Consider the following 26,919-nt stretch of genomic DNA (forward strand, 5'->3'; position numbering starts at 1 on the left):
GGGGAGCCCTCGGCCCGGGCAGGACCGTGGCTGGGGCGGAGGGAGGGAGAGGAGAAGCGAAGCAGGCACCTCCGTTTCGTACCCAGCTCACGGTTCAAGGTCAGGGCTGTGTAAACCGCCGCACAAAGGCCCCTTTCAGGAGCCGCCACGCCGGCTTCGCGACCGCCCGCACAATCCTCCATTCAAGCGGTGACCCCCGCGGGGCCGGGCGTGCGCGACCCTGGCCCCGGGGGAGCCGCCACGCCGCCCGGCCCGGCCCGGCCGTGCGCCGTTCCCGAGAGCGGGGCAGGGCGGGCAGCCGCTTCGGGCAAGCGGGGCCAGCGGCAGCGGGGGGCCGGTTGCCACCCGATCCCGCAAGCCGGCGGAGCTCCCTGCCTGCCCTCCCCGGCCCCGCCCCTCCCGGCGCTATTTGCATAGTCCCCGCCCAGATCGGATTTCACTGGCGGAGACCGTCTCCGCCGGCCTCGCTGATTGGTTCTTCTCGCCGCAGGTCATTTGCATGCGGCGGGGCGGGGCGCCCGGCAGACCTGCGGCGGAGAAGTTGAGTGGGAGCCGCCGCAAGTGTCCCGCCGAGCGGCTCGCGCCGAGCCCGCCCCGCCCCGCGCCGCCGCCCCGCGTCCTCCGCGGGCCCCGCGACCTGCCCGGGCGGGAGGCGGCCCGGCGACCCGGGCCCCACCGCCGGCTGCCGCCAGCCCGCCCGCCCTCCTCCCTCCCTCCCTCCCTCCCGAGGCAGAAGATGGCTGAGGGCAGCCTCCCTGCGGGATGGAGGTAGCTGGCCCTCGGCGGAGCCGGCGTGCGGGGAGGGCTCCTTCCCGCCGTGCTGCAAATCCTCCCGCGGCGCTGGTGGGGCAGGCGGCTCTGGCTCGGTAGGCGCAGGAGGGATCTGTCCCCGCCTCACTTTTCGTGCTCTTTGCGGTTGGCTTAACCCGTCTTTCCTATGGCTGGGATATACAGCTCTACTCTGAAGACCCTGGAGGATTTAACGTTGGACTCTGGTTATGGGGCAGGGGATTCCTGCAGGTCCCTTAGTCTCTCTTCTTCCAAGTCCAACTCCCAAGCCTTCACCTCTTCTCAGCACAGAGGCAACTGGTGGTACTACTCGGGCTCCATGAACAGTAGGAATAACAGCTGGGATACTGTGAACACTGTTCTGCCGGAAGACCCCGAGGTTGCAGATATCTTTTCCAAGTGTCCTAAGCTGCCGGATCTAGAGGAATACCCTTGGACTGATGAGGACATTGGAAAAATACTCAGAAAAGGGAAGGGAGATGGCAATACCAGAACCTTTTCTCAGGAAGCTGTCAGGCGGCTCTCGCAGTTGCTGAGGCGCGCCTTGATCAGGGTCTCCAGGGAAGCTCAGCGGCTCAGTGTGATGCACTCCAAGTGCACCAGGTTTGAGGTGCAGAGCGCGATCAAGCTCATCCAGAGCTGGTCGTTGTCAGAAAGCTGCGTCTTGGCGACTGTCAAGGCTCTCTCTTTGTACAGCATGAGTGCTGGAGATGGACTGAGGAAAGGTAAATCGGCTAGATGCGGCCTCACCTTTTCAGTGGGGAGGTTCTTCAGGTGGATGGTGGACACTAGGATCTCAGTTAGGATCCATGAGTATGCAGCCATCTCTTTAACCGCTTGCATGGAAAACCTTGTAGAAGAGATTAAGGCTAGGGTTTTGGCAAGTCAGAGCCCGGATGGTGGAGGAGGGGAGATCTCTGCTGAAATCCTGGAGATGGTTATCAACAACGATGCTGAACTTTGGGGAGTGCTGCAACCTTACGAGCATCTCATCTGTGGGAAAAATGCTAACGGTAAGATCTAGCTTTCACAATTGTTAATCTTCATACCAGCAAGCTTTACAGTAAAATCGTCGATTTCTATGGACTTGGGGTTGTTTGGTTTTTCTTTTCATCTGAATTGCATCTTGGTCGTGGTTTGTGTGCACGTAAAGCAGACAAGATGGTTTTACCAGGCAAGAATGATCCTGCTTCACTCTTAAGGTGTACCGGTTTATAAAGGTGCAGAGGCTGTGGGAAACCAAGCCCTGTTGTCTTAACAAATGTCTCCTGACTTTCTACCAGCTGCTGTTTTGAGCATTTTTACTGTAACTGGCTTATGTAAACATGCTTCTCTATAACCGTAAGATGAAACGTGCTTTACAAGCTGCTCTGCAGAAAATACCACTGTGGTTTTTAAATAAAATTTATAGTGAGTACCTTGCAGTTTCATCTTAAAGATGCTATTCCCACATGCAGCCTGGAGAGGGAAAACAACATTAATTTTATTTTTTTTTTCTTTGCGGTAGTAAAATTCGGTTTCTGAGCAAAAACTTATAACTGCATGTTACTTAGAGTTCTTTCCAGTTTAGCAGAAACCTGTGTTGTAATTACACTCGTGCAGTAAACAAGAGCTTGTGCTTGGCTTGCCAAAGTGAGTATGTAGGATGGTGCCTCAGTAATGAGAATTACATAGCATTAAGATACTTACCTCTGTAATTTGTTTAGAAAGTAGACTTTTTGAACAGTTAAGCAAATAAGCAGACAGAGGAATGTTGGCATTTTCCTATGAGCCTGAGACAATTTGAAAGGCTTAAGTCATGATGGTTCTATTAAGAAGCTACACTGTTTATTTTGCATTGTCACACTGAGGAGTACCATATTTTTCCACGGAAAACAGAGAAACATTCAATTTAGAAAGCTATTTTGTGTGCCACACACAGTTTCATGACTCTTGCTGGCCTCATCGTTACGGTCAGATAGTCCATGCATAAAACCCTTCTGATTTAACTCTTTGTAAAACCAAGCGGCTTGGTCCTCTTCAAAAGATAATCTTGTAACAAGAGACAAGTAAAGGAGTGGATTTTCTTTGTGGAAAAAAATATCCCTTAGGTGAATGTTAGTAATGAAACACTGTCGGAGAATGGCCGACTCAACTTCTGCTCCTTGGGTGCATTGATTTCCTGCAGTTACCCTACACCAAAGCAATAATGTCGTGATTCGGATCACTAGGTAGGTGCGGTGACTGTCCCTGCTGGGTCAACCTGGTTCAGGTTACAACGTAAGAGGATGGCTGCTGTTGTGGTGCTCACAAAACCTCTCTTGTGCGTTCTATCTGCCCTCCGTCCACTGACAGTGTTACTACATGTATGTGAAAAAAATGCGAGGAGCCCTTTGGGATTGCTCTTGGCACTGGTACAAGACATAACTGTAACTTTAAAAGTCAAGCCTAGACATCTACTTTTTTAGCTACAAGCTCTTAGATGGAAGACTGTAAAGGTATGGGGATGTCTTGTCCTCTGGCAAAACACTTGTCATGATTTTTTTTTGTGTGCCGTGGGGGTATTTATCACCAGGTCCAAAACGAGGACTGGGTTCCCTCTCTTGTTGCTTATTCAGGGAAGCTGGAGTAAAATATTGTCGTTCTGTAAAGTAAAATGTGCGCTTCGGCTGTTCTCTGCTCAGTGCTTCTGCCACACAGCTTCTGTGTGTAAAACAGAGAGGAAGAGTCAGTCCCTCACGGAGCTTTTTTTTCTTAAGAGAAATCTCCTTCTTGGAAAAATTGCAATGAATGAATGGAAGCTGGTGTTCAATGGAAACATGAGTGACTGTGCAGGGAATTGCTTATAAATATTCAAACCACCAAATGGTCAGTTATGATAACGCCTGAGTAGTGCAATAGCAAGCAGTCGCTGGCCACAGAAGGGTTGGCTTCTGTTGCCTCTTTTGTTGTTCTTGTCTTTCAGATCAATTCTGTCAATAACTGAATGCATTTTTTAAGTCTGAAAATTGAATGAAACTGCACATGAAGGTATCCTGTGATTCCTGTGACAGTCTGTCACTAGTATTTTGTCTGACACAAGTCAGTGACTCTTCCAAATAGCTTTTCTTGCAGTTGTGAGACCACGAATGGTTCTATATGGATGCAAAAAGCTTGGAATAACTTCTTTATTCTTTCTCCCTGTAGGAATTGTAAATTAGTAGCATTCACATCATTCTTCACAGAGAATGCTTTCAAATTATCTTGTCTTCTACATTAATTTAAATGAGGTAGATCTAGTGGTAAAATAACTGGATTTATTCCAGTATAAGGAACAGGAAAAATTGCTTTACTGTCATTTTTTTTTTTATTTTATAGTAAGAACGTTTTAATGGAATACTTGCAAATTGTGAACTTGGCATATGTTTGGGTTTTGTTTTATAGCACAGAGTTTGATGCTAGAGATAAAGAGCACTTAGATGTTAAGTTCTAACTCCAGTCAAGCATTGCAATCTCTGGATGAAATCCATGGCAGCGTACTATGCAGAAGATTGCACTGGATTATCATAATGGACCTTTCTGGCATTATGATCTATTGAATACAATTTTCATTATTAGATCAGGATAGTGTGCTGCTTTGGAGTCTAAGAAACAGTAAGTAAATACATAAATCTTTGTAAATTCTCAAGAGACTGAGGCTTAGACCTGTATTTCTTCAGTGACTAATCTCCCATGAAAGTCCAGTCACTGTTCTTAAGGCTTTGGAGGCTGAAATCTTAATATTCTGTATTGTAACAAATATGTTTTAGTCAACACCTGGTGTGTGAAAGGTAAAGTTTAAAAGTCTGTAATGCTTAAGGGGAATTGTAATATTATTTTTAAATAAATAGTAATCTGTGGTTTATTTATTTATTCGCCCTTTCTGTGAAGCTGTTCTGTAATCAACTATTTGCTACTTCTATGAGATGTTTTCTGCTGTTAGTCTGAGTTCCGACTTCATGCTTGGGACTCAGTCTCTCTGCCTTGGAAGGAGGAATGTCATCGGTGCGTGTGGCCGTCAGGAGTTCTGTAAAGCTCTCTTCTCTGGGTGTGTTAATGCCTCCAAGGGCGAAGTCTTTTCAGACAGAGTCTAGGTGGGATGTTGCAAAAATAACACAATGCACGCTGGAATGAAAATGAAACAAAAGCAGTGAAAAAGATAAGCAGCTACTGAACAACATAGTAACTGGAAGGTTAAAAAAAAAGTCATGTAAATTGGGATACATGTTTTATTTTCTATTTTTAATTAGATGGAGATATATGATATGCATGGGTTTGATATAGCTAAAGTAGAGAATGCATCTGGTAATTCCACAGGGATTTTGAGACATGCTAATTTGGAATATTAGAGTCTATTCATTTAAAATGTTTGTTGTGAGACGAGGAGAAATATGAACTTACCTTGGAAATGTGGTTCTTCTAACTTGATGTTCCTGTGTTTGACTGGTGCGTGGTTCATTAGAATCTGAACTCTCAGCACTGCAAATACGTTTTGATATTATGGCCCTATTGACTACGGCACTTACATTGTACTTAACTATCTGGTTATTGCGAGCACTCCTGTGACAGCCAATACACCTGCTGTGCTATTTAATGCATCAGCACATCCTGGTGTTCTGCAGATATAAGTGTTGACAGATGTTTTTGCAAAAAAAAAAAGAGGGGAATTTAACTTGGTAACGCTGTTGCTTTGCGTACCTCTTAGCTGAAACACTTGAAGTTCTCTGGGGACAAACTAATCCACAAATCAGCCCGTTGATTTGCTCAGCTGATGAGTAGTAGAAACGGAGTCTGAAATAAGCTCTACTGTGTCTTGAGACATCTTTCTTAGAAAGGGGTTGAGGGGGAAGATGTGTAACCTTTCCTCATGGTAGGAGGGAATGATTTGAACTCAATAAAATTAGACCAGCGATGAATTTTCTTCTCTCTGATACTAAACGCTGCTGCATACCCTACCAAGAGTCCAGCATGGACTTTGGATTTAGTATCACTAACTAACCCCATTTTCTTTTATCTTTCTCACTGCAGTAATATAGGTTAAAAATTATAGCTGATTTTAACATGGAGGATTTTTTAGAGCTATGCCATTATAATAATTCCTTTTTATAGTTATCAAAATGGTCTGAAATAACTTTTTTTTTATTTCAGTGTAGTCATGGTACTGTACTGAAATCCAGCATGAAAAAAAATTATGATATTTCAATAAATAGAATGACCTTTTGTTATCTGAACTAACTGTTTTTATTACAATTGATGAGGCTCTTTATAAGCTATCAGCTGCACAACTATTCAGGAAAAAACTGCATGTTGGAAGGGGTGCACTTTGCATTTGCAGCACTCTTCCCCAATCAATAAGCTACGCTGAGTAGAAGTACAAGGCTTGTACAGCAAATCATTAAGAAAATCAAACGCGCCTCTGTCTTCTGTGTCATTGTATCTGAAGCAGTAGTTTGAAGCAACGTTGCTTCCTGGGAATTCCTGGGCAGGAATACGATAGACCTACGCGCACGTTTCCATGTTAGATGAGCTGGTTGTAGCCATGATCCTACTCGAACTACGGCTTCGTTCACCTCTGTATGTGTGTACCCCCAGCATACCTTGTGTGCTTCTACTCCTACACGTTCAACAACTTGGATTTACATCCACAAACCCACAGGGACAAATTCTTTAAGCCTAAATGTTAGTGCTTGTATATACATGCTTACCTCTCCTACAAACACAAACCACTAGATGCACAATTAAAAATACAAACATCTGCAGATATGCATCTTGCTTATGTTAAAGGCTAGATCAAGTAAAGCTATTTTTTTCCCTTATAGTGGCTTTTATATATATGTGTGTGTATATATATAATTCCATTTAGTGATAGTAAAGGAAAACTTCATTAATGAAGTAATAATGCTGTCTTAAATGAATCCTTCAAATTGCTGGTATTACACCGTGGCAATAAAATTTGGGCCCTTTCAATTCAGTTGGTTAAAGAACAAGTGCTGGAACCGCCTCAGTGTATAACTACTAGCAGAAAATGCTGATATTTGGATTTCAAGTGGAATCGGTGTCAGTGACAGCTCATCCCTGTGAAACTGAAGCGCTAGGCCTGTGAAGAAGGAACCTCTTGGAGAGAAAAGTCTGTGACCTGTTGTGTTGAGTCTGAAGTCTGTTGTTACTGCTAAAGCCAGGGGTTTGAACTGAGCGAATATTGTTGAGGCCAGGACAGAATTTTATCCTTGGTATGTAAAACCAGGGGTTTTACAAGTTACAACAGGGTTTTGTGGGTTTTTATTTTTATTTGTTTTTCAGGTGAAAAATCAAGCTGTTCAGCTCCAAGTTTAGCAGTGAACACTTGTCCAATATTTGGGGTGCTCTTGCAAGGGATTTTTTGTGTCTGCAGAAAATGAGGAATGAGCTTTGAGTGTTCATAGTCTTAATAACAAAATATGATATGGCTGATGTCATGTCTTCTGATATTGGAATAATTGAAATTAAATTGTCTCATTTCCAGTTGGAAGATCTTGCAGCATACAGTCAGCTAGTCTTTCTGAACTGAGCCACCAAAGTGTTGGGGTGGTTTTGGGTTTTGTTTTTGGTGTGTGGGTTTTTTTTTTTCCCCCCATGTACCCCATTTAATTTCTTCTGTGATTTGAAACCTAAACTCATCTGATCTGGGGAGAGCTGATGGTTGTCAGTGAACTTCCCTGACTGATCTCTAGCATTACAAATTGCCACCTCCTTCTTGAGATCAGCGCTCCCCCAGTGCGTGGATGTTGTGTATATTCTAGCTGTTTTGAAATCTTAATCCTACCTAATTTGAGGCTTGCCAAAAGTAACTGTGATAGTAACATAGGGTGGCAGTGAGTTTTGAATAAATTGTGTTTTGATAATGAGGTTGAGATGAAAGATCTTTTTACGCTGAAAAATCTTGTTTGGGTATTAATGTTATTGTAATGTTTTCATGTTGTAATAATTTATTTCTGCTTGTGTGCCTGGTATGATTCAATTAGTCTAGTTAATGGTCCACTTAGAGCCGCCTGCCTTAGCGGTTTCATTTTTCTGTCCTTTTCCCTAGCTTGGTGTTGTAATGCATGGGTATGCAACACTGCCAGGGAAATATTTAAGCTTAGAAAGCCCACTGTTGTATGAAATGTAAGAAGTAAAGTACTGAACATACTGATTTACAATAGACTGTGTAAAATTCATTTATTACACAATTACCAAGTTGCAGAGGGGCGTGGGCTTGGGACTCAAGCGCTTAACTTCAGAAAGAACTGAAGCTCAAAAGTGCCCGTTTGCACGTGGAAGCTTAAACCCAAGATCTAAAACTTTGAACTAGAAGCAAGTTCATTTTTAAAAAGACCTCATCTTAGAGCAATGTAAGAAAAGGGAAGAATAAGGCCAAAGGTAATCTTAATCCTGTGATCTTCACTAAGCTGAGATGTTGTCCTTTCCTAAAGTAAAATGAGCAGGTGTTTATCTTGAGCAATTTGTCCATTGTGCCAGCAGAATTCAAAAGAAGAGAAACAGAAGCTTCTAAACACAATACAACCGCTAGATACTCGGCAGTGCCCAGCAAATCCCTCGGCAATCTTTATTCTTCTGAATGTTTGGAAACCAGATCAAAATAATTCTTCATTGACATTTTAGCTCTCATTTTGCATTTAGTCAATGCTAAGCTTTTCAAGTCAATGTACGTGGTCCGTCCTTATAACCATTTTCACACTGTTGGAGGCTCAGGAGTCCCGCTTTGCGGTCTTGTGCTCTGGACATTAAGAAAAAAGTCTCTCATTGACTGAGTTCTACTCCACCAATAGTCAACAGAAGAAAACGTCCATTTGCTCCCGTTTAACTCTGAGAATTCAGGCTGATGAACAAAAGAATAAACCCATCATTTCTGATGCTCTTCTTGTTTTAATGGGATTAATTTACATGTTATTTTGAACATAAGTGGCTAACGTGACATTTGGTTAAATCTAAGCAAGCCTGAGGCAATGGTAAAACCAGTACAATGGTGGATTCATGCTTGCTTAATTTACAAATTGGGACAAAAATGTTTCAACAGAATTCCTTCCGTAGCAGAACAAGAGCTACATTTTAAAAAAAAATAACTGCTGGACCTTGTTGAGAGCATCTAAGTCAATTTAAGGATTCCAAGTTGTGCATTTATGAGTGTGAACCTTTTAAAGGGAGTCGTCCCGCTGGCAGCGCAGGCCTTATCACAGGAAAGCAATAATGGCAAGAGGAAAGGATGCACAAATGCTGAAAGGTTTGTTCCTTTCACCCAAACGCATCCAGACTTGCCTTCGGACTGAGGTCACAAACCAAGCTGGGGCTGTGAGCTCATTCTGGTCTGTAGGAAACGTTTGGCTACAGCGGGTGTGACTTTGGTAAGCTTGGCAACTGGGGCGAGGAGAGACCAGTGCTGGGACAGGCCAGCTATGGGCAGGGCACGGCTGAGGGTTGTCTGTCAACTTGTAATTAAAGTGTCTGCTTGCAGCCTGCTAGGGTGGTGGTCGCAGCTTTTGTGAGCGTGGAATATGTGGGGTAGAATTAATAGGGTGAAAGTAACTTCTGAGGGAAGGGTATGCTGTAGCTGCTGCTGTCTTCAGGAGTGGAAACTAAGGATCAGTCCTTTCAGTTCAAGTTAAATGGAATTCTGAGCGAGAAAATCCTTGTCTAATAAAACCTACTTGCTTATGTGTTACTTGCAGATCAAAGTCCCTTGGAATTGTAAACTTCCTCCTCATCTGCTCAAAACCTGTTACTTAATGATGTGATTTCATTAACTATAGTCTAGCTGCTGGTTTTTGCGGTGGTCCTCTAGGAGGCAGTTGTTTGGATTGGTCTTTACTATGATCTTCACATGAAATGTTTCTTTGAAACAGACATTCAACGAAGCCGAGACTGTGGGCTGTAACCTGTGAGGATCATTAAATCCGCTCACGGGGATTGCTGTGAATGTGCTTTACCTTCCTCCTGTTGACCAAGCAAAAACTGTCTGGCGTTCTTTGTATGGGTTTGACCCAGACAACTCAGATTAGCTGTAAGCCTGAGCACTTGTCTGTCTTGTTCTGGTTGTTTAATTATTACACGTGGATTGTTTCTTTCTTAAAACTTGTTTGATGTTCATCAGGCTACTTAACCTGACTCATGTCTGAACTGAGCAGAATACCGGCTTCTGGAGGATGCTGCAAATTTCATTTGGTCGTCTGTATGAAGTGCTTTCAGGCTGTGGAGTGATAGGGGCAGTAGAAGGTAAAGCACCTTCTTAACCGTCTTGGGTCAGCGTACATCGTTCGTGTACGTCATGTGAGGCTTTCTAGGCTAACGATGCTGTCTTACACTCAGAGTATGCATCTCCATTTGTTTGCTTATCTTGTGCACAAGTATAGAGTCAGCTATTTGACAAGCTTTCTGCTAGGTTTGTGAAAGTGAAATCTAAGCCCTGATTATTTTTTAGTTATTACTTTATTAAAAAAAAAATGAAGAGGGCTAGGGAAGTTTCCAAGTGACCAAAGTGATGCTTTTTTGTCGTGTTACAGTGCCACAGCTGTCTATCAGGAGACTGCATTTGGTTCTCCCTGTCCAAAAAATGAAAAAGTCTTGAGATAAGCAAAAAAGAGGAAAACTGGGGAAAATGTGCTTAAGTAATTGCTGTAGTTTTTGTGTAGTGACACCAAAATGCTTGAGATGATTAAGGGTATTTGTGGTATAAACGTGGCCTAGAGACTAAGAACCGAAGCCAAATAAACATTTCAGACCAGCTTTTCAGTTAATGCATGTAGATTTATAACAACTGATAAATTTGCTATGGGGCTATGCAAGATCAAAGTAAATCTTGTTTATGATATTTCAGGGATGAGAGGAAAGGAATACTATGGAAGACATAATCTGCTTGTCCCATTCTTTAGTGTTTATAACATTACAGTCCATGTTGGATACTTCTGTTACTTTCATTTCTAGCCCAATCTGCAGTCTGTTGCCTGGGTCCTGGAGAATAAAGAAGAAAATATGACTGCATGTTTATGCTGGGACTTGTACATTAAAAAGATAAACATGCTGAGGCATAATTATGTATTATTTTCTTGATCCTATATAGCTCTGTTCTTTTTCCTGATTTAATGTCAAGATGACAGTGAATGGATTTTCTTCTAATATTTACATTTTATTGCTTGTGAATAAAGGACACTACTCTTTCAGCTGAAGGGCAAGAGTTGAATATTGGCAAACAGCTAAAACAGGGAATTAGGCCAGTTTCTCCTCATATTCTTTCTTCAAACTGTTTTGGATTTTTTGATGTTTTAATAGAATTCAGTAGAAATCAATTTCTTGTTTGCTTGTTTTATTTAAACGACTATGTAATACCCCGTGCAGCACAGACTGATGTCAAAATCAGTAGGTTAAAGCAAAACCCAGTTTTCCAGTTGCTTTTAGGCAGTTCACTCATCTTTGACTTTGATTCCACTTGGATGATCCACTGATGATCCTGCAGCTTCCTTTAACCTGAAGTAGTGTGTGTCTCAGCAGAGCGTTGACTTCAGAGGTGTCTTTTTGGAGCGTTTTATTGGGTTTGGGAAGAATCGGTAGTGTGAGCCGTGAGAAACATTAATGGCCTGTGTGGACACTGCGAGTTTGTCCTCAGAAGTGCTCATCTGTTTCTGCATCGCCAATGGTTGAGAGGTTTTCTTTTTGTTTCTTTTTCAGTTTTTTACCGCAGGTCTAACCAAAACGCTAGGGGTGGATGGATGTTCTATATAAGATGATGTTAATATAAGAGATAATATATAATGAAGTGTATTTCCTCTGTGGGGGTGAACATAATTTCTGGTTAATTGTACATTGAATTTCTGCTCTTTGGTTTGAATGTTATCTTCCCTCCACCCCCCACCCTGTTTCGCGCTCAACTTGCACTGGCAGTTTTGTTTAGTCTAGAGATCATAAAAATTGCTCCAGAGTTGAGCTGATACAGTTTTATTATGGTCTTAATGTGGTTTCTAGTACTTTTAAGTTATATCAAATTTATAAGGTGTCTTTGAATATTTTCACTAAAGTGATAATTTAACTTTGGGGGGGGGGAAGATGGAAAACTATAACAGTAGGCAACCAAGGCATAATGTCTTTATTAGCTTTTAATAAACCATTTCATTCTATTGTCAATATATAAAGACTTTTAAAGCTTGTCTGTGGTCTCTCCCCCCCTCCCCCCCCCCCCCCCCCCCGAAATGTTATGAAAAGTTCTCTTATGCTTCGGCAGTATATGTGGAAATTTTGGCTTGAGTGAATATCAGCTTTCTTTGAACTTACATGATACTTGAGGGTGATGACAGTAAGATCATCAAGTAGGAAATGTGTTAGAATCGTCGTCAATGAACTGCTACTGAAAACAAGCTCAGAATCCACGCGAGAAGTGCTGCTTACCTTAAAGCTTAATCTTGCTGGAGCCAAAGGAATAATTTCCATTTTTAATGGGGTTTTGATTGGTATCCAGAACAGGCTTGTGAATCTCCTGGTTCTGAATAATGCTTCTACCTGGTGTGGTGTAGGTAGAAGAAAAAGACAGAAAGTCAAGAAAATGGATCAGAGTTGTGAACTAGGCTTGAGGTAAATAAACAGACTGTATTTTTTCCGCAGTGCTGAGGGACCAGAGTGTTTCATTATGGGGTAAAGCAGTGGCTGATGGATTTTAGTCTGTGATTCCTTACAATAGCAACGGGATGATTTTGCTTATCAGAAAAGACTGGATTCTTTCTGAAGCAGTCGCCTGGGCTCTTCCACTGAAATCACTTGGCTTGAGGCCACATGTTTGTCTGAGGTGGTTTTGGTTTAGTACTTTGTAATGAACATCAGGGCTTTACACCTCGAGGTGGGAGAAGCTTTGATGGTGACCATTCATTCCGTGGAAAACCTGGATGTCCTGTCGTGTGTGCTGGGGGCAGGGGCGATTTAAAGCATCTGTACACAGAGATAGTTTTGTAGCTGTGCCTGTGAGTGCGATGTGGGTGATTGGTGCATGTTCTTGTTAATATTATTCCTTGAAAAAACAGTGTGTCCTTCCCCCTGCTACCCCCCGGCCCCGTTCTCTCAGGGTAATGCCAGATGCAGAGTCTCTTATTAAAGCCACTCAAGGAAGATTCGTGTTTAACGTTACATTTCCTGATGGAAAGCAACCCTGGAATTGTTTCTGGCACCTTTTCCCTGTACACAGAATCTTAGGTCTTGTATTTTTGTTGCAGACACGTGGAAATGCAGCTTTTGTCATAGGTTATTTTGTGGCATGAGGTATGTGCTGCACACCAATAAATTTGGGGAGGGGACTGCTTTGCTTCGTTTTTAAATGGTTGCAGTGACCTGCGACCCGCTGGAATTGAGCGATAAAACTGTGTGAATTTTCTTCTACCTTGACAGCAGTTCAGAACATCATTTTCCTTTTATAGTATGATGATGTATATGTAAGGCTGTGTGATTGTGGTTTTTTATGCTCTCTGCAGAAGGCCAGAGCTTCCCTAAGGCAAGCACAATTTATAAATTAAAATGAACATAATTTATTAGCATGAAGGCAACTCTTGCCATATAGCCAAGCCTTAGATAATGCATATGTTATGGAAGAAGATACTAAATTGGCACAGGGCATTTGGCCTACCACCATCTGCAGAGCCTGCGCTCCAATTTTCTGCTGTTGCCACGGGCTGCAGACTCAGACAGGAAATCATGGTAGGGTGGGAAAGGGTCCAAAACATACACAGCGAGTATAAGGTTTGCAGTTAAAAGGGAGTCAGAGAACAGGCTATCTGTTCTACGAATAGGCAGTGCAAAGTAAAACTGGCTCGCGTGTGTGCGCGCGCACACGCTTTAAATGTCTTTTTATATTTTATATGCTCATTTTTTAAAAGCTTGAATTTTTTCCATGTAAAGTAACGTGTGTAACTTCAAATGATCCATTTATGTACGAGGGGCCTGATTCAACCCTCACTTAATTGGCCACGCTGGTCTGAAAGAAGAGCAAAGCAGTGGAGAATCGGGCCCCTGACACACGTGAAGTAACCATGCTGAGTTTTGTCTCGGGATGTCAAACAAAAGAGCAGCCCCCTGCCTCCACTTCTTCCCCTGGACTTGCCACTGCTTTGGGATTTCCTTTTGTTTTCAGGGAACAAGGCCTGGCTTCTGTGTACTAGTCAAAACGTACAGAGTATAGCCATAGGCTCTGGGTATGGTCTGTCAAGAGACAGGGATGCAGAAGGTGTTTGGTTAGTGGAGCTGTGTCGCTTCCTAGCGCTGGGTAGATCATAGGGTCAGAGTTATCAATGCATTTTCTCTGAACTGCAGGTTGAAAGGGAATAGTGGGATGACTTGCTTTGGAGAGCAAACGGTTTTCTTATCTCTCAATGAGAGAGTAAGCATCATAATCTACAGGTAATGAACTGCGCTGTTTGCAGAACTTCTAGTGGTCTAAAGAGTAGTGTGCCACTGGTCAACTTATGCTCCCTTGACAGGTGATGGGAGAGAATGATTTCTCCATCAGTTGGTAATTTAATCTTTGTATAAAGATGTTTCTTAACTAAAAAAAAACCAACAACAAAACAACACTGAGTGTCATGCTAGTGACACGTTCTGGACTGAGAGAATAGGAGCTCAGCAAACTTCTTGTGGCAAAAACCTGAACTAAAACTTTTTCTCACAGGCCCATCTGTGGTTTTTAATTCTGACTGAAGGGAACTGTACAAGAGGGTGGTTTGTTCTCCGGGCGTTTTCCAACCATAGCTTTTATTTGGCTGCAAGAGCTGCTTCCTGCTTGCCTTAGTTGTGTACGTAGTCCCTTTTCAGCTGCATGGAAGAGTGGAACTGTGAACAGGAGTAAGGTGAGGTCTGTGTGTTATAGAGCCAAATGCTGCTGGATGGAATGGTGACATATCTGCCAAGAACGAGACTGAAGCTACCAATTAATCCCATTTAGAAATCAAATAACTCAGGTAGCATTTAACCCTGGGGCTGGGATCAGTGAGTGAGGCAGTCTATTTCATGACCCTGTATCTTCCAGTAACTGCTGCTTTTCTGTGTGTAATGTAATCTCAAAAAGACTTGCTGATTTTTATTTTTTATTTTAAATAAAATCTGACTGGAGACAATTTTCAAATTGCGAGCTGTCTCAGCCAAGCCATCTGCCCGAGTCTTCAGCAGCGCATTGTATTTCTGAAAAGCGTTCTAGTGAAACATCATCATTCTGAAAAGTTTGAGCTGATTCTACATTGAAAGAGGTGATCCAAAAAGCTGCTGCTGATTTACATGTGAACACTGCCAAGTATTTCTCTGATGAGAGTACATAACAAAGAAGTGCTCGAGTGATTGAGTAAGGCTGATTTGAACAATCTGTTGTGGATTATAGCTCCTTCTGATGTTCCACAATTGTGAGAAGCTACTGTCACTTGTATTTTCAATCCGTGTTTCGCTTAGAGGTGCAAGATCTTTTGTCGTCAAGTCCCTTGAGCCAGTTGTGGGGGGACATACAATATTTCTGGCTTAAAAATATTAATGAAAGTTGCATGGGCTAGCTTCATCTGACTTCATTCACCCATAGCGATGTCTAGAAGACAACAGAAAAGTTTTATTTTATTTGACTTAGGGATTCCTAGACAAATTCCAAATTGACTTTTGGGTCTGAATGTGGATATGAATTAAGAATCGGCTGGTCTCTTAACCTTGCTAGTTTCTTACCTGTTACTATGGAGTTTGCTCAGTGAATATCTGTAAAAAAAAAAAAAAAAGTACAGTATTTATTGTATGGGACTGGTTCATCTGAGGACGCTTTTCTGTTGTTCAGGGGCAACAGGTTACTTTCTGGGCTTGTTATGTGATGAACAACATGAGCTTTAAAAGACTCGTGTGGGAGTGATTTCTTCTACATTTTGTGATTTGCTGTTGAAGAGAAATGAAACAGCTTTTATATAAAGCAGCTGCTTATTTTGGAACAAAATCAGCATAATACATTAAAGAACCCATTAATCACTTAGCTTGACCTTAATTTATTATTTAAAAAAAACTTCTTGCATCTATTGTTCATGTCAGAACGCCAGGGATGCTAAGAAATATGTATTCAGATCTACAGGTTAAGAGCATCAAATTAAGTTTTAATAGGGAGCAAAACCACAATGGATTCCTACTGAAGTATTGGCTCTCCTTTTACTTGTTTTTAGGAGTAGAAGGCGGCTGTATAGTACCTGCACAAATAAAGACCTGCTGTGAACTCTCATCTTGTTCCACGATTGCCGTGTGTAAATTTTTGTCCTGGGATAGTGTTCAATCTTTGTTCAATCCTTGCCAACACAAAAGTCCTCACTTTCCTGCAAGTCTTTTGGGAGGGGGGAAAAAAGAGGAATAAACCAACTTCTCCATCTCCCCTCCCCTCAAAAATCCCAACTCTCATTTTACAAGAGAACCGATTCTGTATTTAGACTTTAAGATCCGTGGCGCAGTGTCTTTCTTACATATCCCTTGTGTAGCCATAATGGTATCAGAAGAGCTTACTATGTTATAATCGCGTTAACTTGTTGCAGAGATTTTTGAGTACTGTGGATAAATGGGTCAGCCGTTAAAACCTAGATTAGTTTTGAGATGGAGGAAGGGGTCAGTAGATGACTTTTTTCAAAAAGATTGAATGATTTGGTCAGAAACCTGCTTTGTGATCGCATAGGAGCACGATACCATTGGCTATTCCCACAAGCCAAAATGTAATCAGAACCACAGGATCAAGCTTTCATTCAGCTTTTAAGGAAGGTACTCCAACAGCATTTTCATTTTATTGGGAGGGTACAGTCAGGTTTGTGGTGTTCACTAATATATAGTAGTCCCTAAAACTGGCAGCCTTAATTGGATGTAACAGTAGAAGCATAGGAGGTGAACCAGAATGAGATCTCTTGGGGTCTGAATTGCCTCCTCTCTTAAAATACGCATGGCTTGTCGCAGTGAGTAGCCGAGGTAAAGAAAAACTAATAATTTTGTTTGAATAATGGCATTCATGTAGCTATGCTAATGAGCTGTATTCTGCTGTCCATCCCACAGATTAGGGACTGGACTCTGAGCTTATTTTACATCTGTAATGGCTTCTGTCTGCAGTAGAGCTTGTCTCAATGCACGGTGATGTAATGGATCAGGATCTGACCTCTTTGCACTGCTTTCCCACAACTGTTATGCAGCAAGCACACAGCTGCTCACAGAGGTTTTTTTCCAATTGGCTGCTTTGGGAGACATTATTCTTTGGCCTCAACTTCCTAATGCAAGTAATCAGCCACTCTTTTTGGTAAAAACATTCAGACGGAGCAGGCAGTGGTGCTGAAGGCATTAAGCATTGCTTAAATATTTGGTTCTGCTCAAAATGTTCAGGCCTTTAATGAATATTAGGTTTATTTTTATGGGCAGCGAATCATGTGCTTCCTCCCTCCCTTTGCCCCTATCTTTTCCTCAGCTTATGACAAGCTAAGGCAAAAGCAGCACATAAGGAAGGAATGAAGTGTTTCATATAGATACATCTTGTAGGCTTTTTTTTTTTTCATTAATGTTATGGATACCTGCTCTGTTACATTCGGCATCCCCACTGACATCAGGGAAGTTGCATGGCCTAGCAGTTCACCGCTTAGTGTTTTGGACTTTTTTTAAGTATCTTTTGATTCATTGTGAAAGTACTGGGGGGGGAAAAAAACCCACTGAAACCTGAGACTAGATCTCGGGCAGAAACAAACCTCACAGCCAGACTTCAAACTCTTGATTTTGAAGAGGTATCTGGACAGTGCAAATACTGATATTCCCATCCACTGCAATAACATAGACACCATAGCTCTAACGCAGTTGAGAGAGCTAGAGGAGTTTGCAAGAAGCTCCTTTCCTGTCCCCCCCAACCAGTGCTGAAGGCACAACCTGCCTGATCACTTTAAACTTAGGAGGTGGGGAAAGTAGGATCTGTTGGTTATAGCAGACTGCAGACTTGGATTTGTTGTCACTCTTTACCACTGACTGCCCTTCTTAAAGTTGCAGTCACTTACATGAACGCTGCCTATATGTACTTGGAAAATTGAGTCGCTCTGCTCTATGCAAGTGGAGAACTGAAAAGTAAGTATTTTAAGTTTCTCTACCTACTGCATTATGATGCGGAGTGTTCACAAACCAAAGACTCATTCAATATTTCTTTGGAAAACGTGGCTCTAAACACTAGCTGCCCCTCCTTCCTTACACCAGCTGCCCAGGCAAACAGGTACTGGATTGTCTTAGCCTTACATAACCCTTAAAACCAGAACGTTACCTACAAAAATTAACGGACTAATATGGGTAAGCAGTCGAAGAGAATTTTATACCAATTAAAATAACAGTGCTGGTGACTCTGCAAGTTTCAGTGTACCCCCACTGCTTTTCTTCCCTTGTCTTCCATCTTCCATTTATTTTGCTTCTAGGTTATCAACTTTTGAAGAGAGCGGGGTGGAGACCAGGACACTGAAGGTTACTTTGTTTAGTTCTTGAACAAAGCTCTTAACAAAACTTGAGCTTTTAAAGTAACGAGTAAAAATAACTAATCAGACTTGTCACTTTCTCTTCCGTGAAAACGTTGAGATTATGCTGAAGTGTTCCTCAAAGAGGCTGGATCCCGTTAGCCAGCAGTATCGGTTCTGGATGTGGGGTCCCCTCTGAGGCTGGCAGTACTGGTGGAAAAAGAGTAGAGAGACATCTTCTTGACCTGCTTACAAACTCTGCAAATGTCAGCAGAGAGGATCCTGACTAATACATTTTATTTACCAATGAGGTATAGACTGCAAGCATTGGTATACCCCAGAAAATGGTGTTCTCCTGTCTTGAGTAGTGTAACTAAATGGAGTTTGCTAGTAGCAAGAGGAAACTTGCTCCCTACATACCAATTCACGTCTGTCTGTCTCTAATTGAAGTAAACCCTCTCTGAAATTGCTACCCAGAAATGACCTCACTAGGGTTGTTTGCTCAAGCTCTTGGCAATCCGTTTTGAATACTCAATGCAGTAGCCAGAAAGCAGCAAAACCCCCTATAAGCTAGAGAATAAATGAGATGGTGTTGTCCATTTTACCAAAATGCTCTCTAGTTCTCTGCTTTCAGTTAAAAAAAACAAAACCCTTAAAATAGTATTCTAATGTTGCATTTATTAGTTACACCTCGCCATGTGAAATCCAAAGAAATGACTCTAGATGGAATGCGAAAATGCCAGAGGTTAACTGTGCTTCAGTATTTCGTATTAACCTGAGTAACGGTAGTAAACTACTTAAATACAAACATTAGGAAAAAAAAAATGCTGTGCTATTCTAAGTCTGTTGCCAGTGAGTCTTTGAATTTAGGTAACTTCATGCATGCGGAGGTAGACTTTATTTTTCCTTCATCAGTTAAAATAACAATAAAGCAGAACTTGGTGTATTTATTTAATGAAACACAGGATCCCTGCCCTGATGGTTTTAATCAGTACCCTCGCTATGTGGTAATTAGGGGTTCTCTCCCGTGGTTCTGTTTTTACTTAACTTTCAGAATGTGTAGCCAGTTCAAGTTTCCAGAGATACTTGCAACTAACGTTGCCTCATTTACATGCAGATTATCCAGAGGGGACTCTTTAACACAAACTCACGTTACAGAAATGCAGACGTTTTCAGCACTTTCTTATTCAGTGAACAGTGTTCTTGAGTGAAACGTTATCTTTTGTGAGTAACTAGCTCATTCCACTCTGCGGATGTGACCAGCTCTTTCGTTTCTTGCACAGGAGGATTCGGAAGCTGAAGGGGGCTGAGAGCCAGGATTGCCTGCTCTCTGATGTGCTGCTGGATACAGTGCTGCTAATTTAAAAGTACACACACCTGAAACCAGGTTCAGGCTGTAAATTTGCCACAGTGAAGCCCCATATGCAATGCAGGTCAAGAAATGGGCCGTGGCTTTCTCTGGCTAGACAGAGCACATCAGTGGAAAAGAGGTTACAGCAGGCTTCTCGTCTTTATGCTTAATAGCTAACTCCCTAAAAGTGGCCTGAGAAATGTTCATATTTGTGTGTCTAACTGTACAGCTGGGTACCATTTGCTTCTGGCAGTTATGGAATCACTGGAGGCGTGAGGAAATAGAACAAATATATAGCATTTAAAGCTCTCTAAAACAGCTTCCCTGCATAATATGTGATGTTAAAATACTAGGTGGCAGTTTGGTCGTGATATAAAAGTTTTATTGGTATGAGTTTGGGCCAGCCACGTTATTCAGGGAGCCACTACTGAGTTTTCAAGTCAGCCGAAATGTGTGCTAGTAAAACCCTCTTATAAAGCAATACAACCTCATGCAAACTCCGTGTACGACTACTCATCTGTGTCCTGGGATTTAGCTAGTGGGATGTTTGTGATGTGAGTCTTTGGCTGGTTTGTACAGGTATGCTGCTTGTAAAGCCAGACAGGAGCGAGCTTCTCCCAGTCTCTCCTGGTCCCAGACTTTAGCAAAGGGATTACAGAGAAACCACCTTTGTGTTATGCTGAAACCTATTAATTAAACCTTTCTCATTGCAGAACTGAGTCTTGCTGCTAATTCCTTTCCCTTCCCAAGCATTAACATTAAGAGGGAACTTGTCAGGTTTTATCCAGCACGCCGTGTACTTACAACTACTGTAGGTTCAGAAACGTGTCTCGTGATGGGTATCTGGTGCCTCTTTTCTAGGAGCAGAAAAATCAAAAAAGCCTTCCCCAAAACGGGACCATTGAAGCGATGAAGCTGAGACGGTGGGGCTTGAGTTTTGGATTGTGAAAGAAAAAATGTTCTGTTTTGCTGTGCGCTGTGCACATCTTGGAATAAATTAATCTGAGAGATTAAAACATTTTGGTTACAGATACAAGTCAGGAGCTGGAGCGATTGGGGGTCAGAACAAGAGGCGGCTAGCCTCGACAACTGGCATATGAGCAGTGCTTCCTAAATGTGGGTATAAACCCAACGGGTATTAAAGGTCTCTGAGACCATGACTATGGCTAGAATAATTCCCCCCCCTGCTTCTTTAGGAATACTGGTAATTGTGAAAATGCCCTTGTTGTAGAAACGCAGTGTTAGGATGAAGGTGTGTTGCGTTCTGATTGCAGTGGGATCTCTTATTATTTGTCTGAGAAGCTGTTTAGATTCCTAGCTAAATAGATCTTTCCAGGCTTGTTCGCCCACTTCTTTGATCTGGCTTGGCACTTTTCTCTTTCATTCTGTTGTAATTTTTTTCTTTGCAGCTCAGCTGTTCTTAATCATAACAGTTTATGAATTTGGGTATGTACTTCAGCTCTGACTTTGAAAACGAGGGGTTTCATCTTTACAGTTTTATCATAAATAACAAAATTAAGAAATTGGTAATAAAATGTGCTTTAAACAGTTTCGATAGGAAAGCATGTTACCGTGCACTGTGAGAAACCTGTTTAACTGGTAGCAGCAGTCTGCTAACAGCAGCTTAACTTTAAACCTATGCTTACTAAACACAAAAAAACCTGTATGCTTATAACAAACGTAATTTTCTTTTGCGAATAAAATATGGATATGTAAGTTCTTTTAAAAATAAGGTTTCCTCTTACGTGTTGTGGAAGAGCTGGTGTGTGAATACAGACTGCAGTTTGGAAACCTGTATGGAGGTAGAGAATGCAAAAAAATTGCTCAAAACTCTTCCCCTCTTTCATACTCCTTGCCCAAAAAAAGGAAAGGATGACTGAGAATGAGAATTATTATGAGCAGACAATAGGGAACCCAGCACTGAAAGGATTTACTGTTCCGGTGTAGCACTGTAGCTGTAGTATGCTGTACTCACCGTAGTGAGTTCTGTAGTAGCATCCCATGAAGAGCACAGAACTGAGAGAGGGGGGACCAGGGGTGTCTCCTGCTTTCCAAATGAAGGATCAGATATTATTCCTGCTTTTCTGTTGTCTGAATGGCCAGTTGGTAATACTTAATCACTGGATGCAATCAAAATGTTTGCAAGTCTCTCCAGGTTTGGCCACATTGTTCTCATGTGAATGTAATAGTATGTGGAAGGTGTGGGTGAATAAACGTGACAAGCTATAGCTTGAAGGCTTGAAAACATAGAACCTGTGTTCACTGCTAGGTCTGTTCTGTTGGAAAAGGGAGAAGCAAAACAGGTCCCTTCATGAAAATAAAGACACGTTATGGGATAGCTTTGCTTGTAGTGGAGTCACCATTTTTTTCTAGTGAGGCTTGACTTCATTTAATTTGAATATTGCTGCTAATAGTACAGCACCATACCCGTTGTATCGATGTGGCACAGAAAATTCAATTAAACTGTCCAAGGCCACCCTTCAAGTCAGTGTTAGAGTTGGGACTGAATTCTAGATGTTCTGGCTGTTTTAAGTTTTGAGCTTTTGTGCTCCCCCTGCATCCTCCACATCCAGCTGTAATTTTAGAGCTGGTGATTATGGAGGGCAAGATGTGCTCAGCACAGCGCCAGCTGACGATGAGATTCTTTAACAGTGATTTTATACCATGAGCATCAAGCCTTCTGTGAAAATAACAAAAACTACAAGACCTTACTGCAGTAAAAATCACAGGTGTTTGGAATACTTTCCACAACTTCTTTTAACACCTGGCTTGCCTGATATTTTCTCTCTAGGCTTGTGGGTTGGGACAGTCATCAAGAAGAGCAGTGAAAATACAAGTAGCCAGTTAACTTGAAGGAGTTACTTTCTGCTCAGCTGTGGCATTCTGTCAGAAATAAATTTAGTGTATCATGAGGAAATATTTTAACAAATGCTTCTCACTGCGCAGTCACCCACAGTTGAGTAACATTTCCATGTTGTAGAAAAGCAAACCACTGTGCATCCTCGTTGCAGCAACATGTTTGTGCAACTCACTATAGATCCCATCCAGCAACAACCTACACAGACCCGTCTGGTGACAAATGATTGCTCAGCCCAGCAGCCATCTGACTTCTGTTTTATGATAAGCTAAGGTGGTTTCCTTATTGCAAATTATGGGAAGGTCTCTTTCTCTTTCTTTCTGAAGCAGAGTCATCTATTTTTGGATTCGGTTTGTATCACATTCATGATGACTCTTGCCGGGTACGTCAGAAAGCTTGTCATCATTCTTTTTTTAAATATTATACAGCTGAGTAGAATTAGGGCATACCATACACATGAGGAAAGCCTCTCTCTTTTTCCTTTTAGCTATACCAAGAAGCCGTATTAGTTCACTATATGTTTGTACAGATCACTAAGCACTGTAGGCAGAATAAGAGGGGGAGAAGCTCTTGTGAAGATGACACACAAGAGTTTCGGTATGCTGCTTCTGCTTCACACCCTGCTTACAAAATATTGTGAGGACTCAAGCCAGCAGCTATAAAGCTTATTGTTATTATAATAAATATCTTGTGATTTTTTTATAGAGTACCATTTGTTAGTGTTTTACAAACCCTAAATAAGCCTTGTAGCACCTTATTAGGCAGAAAAATATTGAAAATTTAAGATAAAAAAGGAAAACTTGAAATGTGTGCAGGAGAAGCGATTTGTTTAAAGTCACACAAAAACCAAAGTGGCAAAACTGGAAAGAAAATCCTAAAACGTGTCTTGGTTGATATTGTGGTGCTGCCTAATGGAGAGGTGTGCTGTTATTTTAGGGCTTCTGCCAGCTCATTGAGTTGAAATAGCTGTGTCCTGAATGTGCTCTGCTCCGTGCTCTCTGGCCAGCGCAGCAGACAGCGTGCGATTGGAGCAAAATGGAGAAGTTTTTAGAGCAGCCCCAGGACTGCATGAATTTACAGCCCACAAACAGTGGAGGGGGGACACGACACAGCAAAGCATCTTCAGCATTTCCTCGTATCTCCAAACAAGAAATGGGATGCTGTCTTCCTGAAACTCCTTCTGATATTGAGTAGCTGTGAGAGGGTGGTCTGCTTGAGACTTATGGATGAAAGGTTGCGCTATGCCATAGGTTGTTAACCATTTATTTTAAGAAATTATTATCATTAGAGGTCTTGCAGTGAATTTTGGTGGAGACACATGCTTCTGCAGCTGAGCGAGTCGAGAATGGGGGCCGCCTTCTCAGATTGAGCCAATTCTCAGTGCATCACACATGAACTGGTTCCTAAACTCCTTTCCCTCTTGAAAGTGAAATGTCAGCCTGTTTCCATTTAGTTCTTCCCAGAAGAGGAGAGTTTATTTTTTACTGCCCTATGGTAGATGCTGAAGATGAAGGGGGATACACCTGCTACTGCATTTTTCTCTTTTTATGCCTACTGCATGTGTGGGGCTGCAGAAAGAGCTCATTACTGTCTATTTATAAAAACTTTACCAAAAAAGGGAAAAAAAAATCAATGCATGAAACTGATCCTTTGTTGTGTTTATGGCTCCTTTTAGGGCTGGAAGACAATTTAGTGCTACATTAAATAAGAACCATTTTATCTTAGGTAAAAACAGGTTCCGACATTAATCAGTTATGAATCATATTTCTTTTTTTTAATTACAAATATAAAAATCCAAAGGCCTGAGGAAGTTCACTAGCATAACTTAAATCGCAACTTTTTGTTTTATATTTATTAGTTTCAAATCAGGCTCTGACTTCATAAAATGGATCTGATGTTCATCGTAGTTAAGCGGTGTATCTGAAATGAGCATCTGGACTCAATCTCTTACCTACAACGAAACCTGTTTTAAGCAATGTCCCTTCAGACCAATAAAAAATAGTTACTTAGTAAACTTGGTTATTTAAGGTACAAACCAAGTTCTGCATGGAAATTTAGGCTCATTCCATAAATGTGTGTGACCACAAATTTGCCTGGTTTAGTAAACTTGTTACAATGGTCTTAAATTAGGCATCTTAAAGAACAGATTTTCATAAGATGTGCTAAACCTCTGGAAATGTTGTTGATTTACGAGTGGCTTAATTTTCTTGTTGCTAAATTTCTTGTAAGATCTCTCTTCCTCTGGAGAAGAATGATTCCGCATCATTTTAAATTGTTGGTCTCGCTGGTTATGCGTAAGCTGTGGGGTGGATTTGCTCTCCGGTGTGCCTTGCAGATCTGGTCTGACGCCTTCCCGATGTTCCTGCCACAAGGCAGGACAGGACTTGAGTGTGCACCTCTCCGCCTCCTCCCCAGTCTGCCTGGTTGCCCGGGCACCTAAGTTTTCTCCTAAGGAAAACAGGAGTTTCCAGTAGCCTCACGGCTGCATAGCTGGGGCAGTAAGACTGCAGGGAGTCCCTGGAGCGGTCCTGTTTTGTAGGTTAGGCACGATTGATGATGAGGCCCAAATGGGGCCGTGCCACCGTAGGGCAGTGGCTACACCAGAGATGTGCAAAACTTTCCATATCTTTGGAATAGGTATGGTATTTTGACATTCAGATTCATAGTTTCATCTTTCTTCTGCAAGGAAATGAGACAATTGTTTATAAAAGAGGCATTTTTCAAGCAGATGCCAATAAATAATATGAAGAGCTTAATGAATGGTAATTGTCTCTTATGGGGAAAAAAGTTTCATTTTCATCACTGCAAACTGAAACCATGTTGTAGGTGGCTGCTTGCAACAGAGTCCAAACTCTGAGAACTGAGCTGGGTTCATCCTTTCCCAAGAAAGGTTCTGGAGTGCAAATTATGCCCTTCCAACGTGGGTGGCAACTGCATCGTGTTGCGTTTACGCTGTCCTTGATGGGTTTGTATCCCAAAGCAAGCAATGCCTGTGTTCAGGTGCAGTAGGATAGAAGTTGGTAAATACAATCTCATCCTTCTCATGCACCTGTGATCCAGACTGTTGTGGTCTTTTTCTTTGTGACTCATAGTCTATAGCTGGTGGAATATTTTTCCTAGTGAAAATTTTTGGTATGTTTTTTTTTTTTCACTAGATATAAGTTGAGTGACTTATATCTATATAAGTCTCTCACTCTATATAAGTGAGTAATGAAACAGAGTGACTTCCACAGATACTATCATTCCCTTTTTGTGTTGGAGGAGTTATTCTAAGGTAACATACTGTGATATTAGTATACAAGGGCTTGTGTTGTCTGTCAGCATAGTGAAAATATAATGATTAGCATAAATGCATTCCCCTTTGCATTGATTCCTGAACTGCTAGCAGAACAGAAAAGCAAGAAAGGCTTGATCTGTGCCCTGAGGACCGATGATCTCATGGCTCTGTACACAGCATGAGAAGGAACAGAGCTGTTGAGTAAGAGGTTATCATTGCTTCGTAGTAATTTTTCAAGTAGGCTCTTCAAACTGAAACTCGAAGAGTCAGGTGCTACTGGAACCAAAACCGAATAGAGCACTTGCCATAAAAGAAGTTAACTGCAACATCTAGTTGAACCTTGCTTTGAAGTGAATGACCACTGAGTTTTGTTCTTGTAACTTGAATTGGGTTTTATTTTTGGAGGAATATTTACTAAAATGTGCTTTGGTGTTGAGAGTCTTTCCACGTGGGTATTTCAATGCGAAGTGAGCAGTGGTAAAAATTCAGTGAGGCTGTCTTAAAACTGTGTAAGTGGAGCTGCTCTGCATTTGTTAGGGCTGCCCCCAGGAAGAACACAGCATACAGAAAGTTGTCTACGTTTGTGCCATGGCTTGCTGATGAATCCTAATGCTTACACAGTGTAAGCCCTGAAATATAACTGAACTCTGCAATTGAGGAAAAAAGGATTATCTTTCAGAATATTCTTAATACTACTGAACAAAGAGAAAAGATCAAAGCCAACCAATCAACCCCATTTTTTTGTTTTATTCAATTGCTTTCTAAAGGCCTCTGTTACTATAGTAACTCTAGTAGGTCTTTTAATTACAAAACTTGTAAAAACGCATCAATTATTCAGAACTGCTAGGGGGGGAAAACCGTGGCACAAATGTTTTAAAAAAAAAAAAATAGGAAATTTGTAAACAAACTATTGCAAACAAAGCTTGACTGACTTCCCGTTAAGTATGACAGGGAATAACACACCATCAACATAAACACGTTGGGTTCAAGTTCTCAGAAAGCAATCCCCTGTTAGAGGGTTCCCCCTTTGGCTACAGAGAAAAAAAATCCCCATCACTGTCCAAAGAAAGCACTTCCCTCTACAGATACAGATGGTAAGCTTATTCTTTATGGACCCTAAATTTAATTACAGGGTATCTGAGTGGAGCAGTCGTGTTATCACATTAATTAGCAGTTTAGAGAA

The 26,919-nt window shown here is 41.8% G+C and overlaps 1 protein-coding gene across 1 annotated transcript in view; it reads left to right on the plus strand.

Moving 5' to 3' along the window:
* Positions 1-751: 751 nt before the first annotated feature.
* Positions 752-26,919, plus strand: part of ABTB2 (ankyrin repeat and BTB domain containing 2) — a 133,389-nt gene continuing 107,221 nt past the window's right edge. Inside the window, exon 1 of the mRNA XM_087742372.1 lies at positions 752-1,802. Coding sequence (XP_087598498.1) covers positions 938-1,802 — 865 coding nt within the window. The 5' untranslated portion in view covers positions 752-937. The remainder of the gene's footprint in view (positions 1,803-26,919) is intronic.

This window comes from Nipponia nippon, unplaced genomic scaffold (assembly GCF_047370975.1).
Source record: "Nipponia nippon isolate SJK-2023a ecotype South Korea unplaced genomic scaffold, ASM4737097v1 scaffold_10, whole genome shotgun sequence".
NCBI classification, from domain to species: domain Eukaryota; kingdom Metazoa; phylum Chordata; class Aves; order Pelecaniformes; family Threskiornithidae; genus Nipponia; species Nipponia nippon.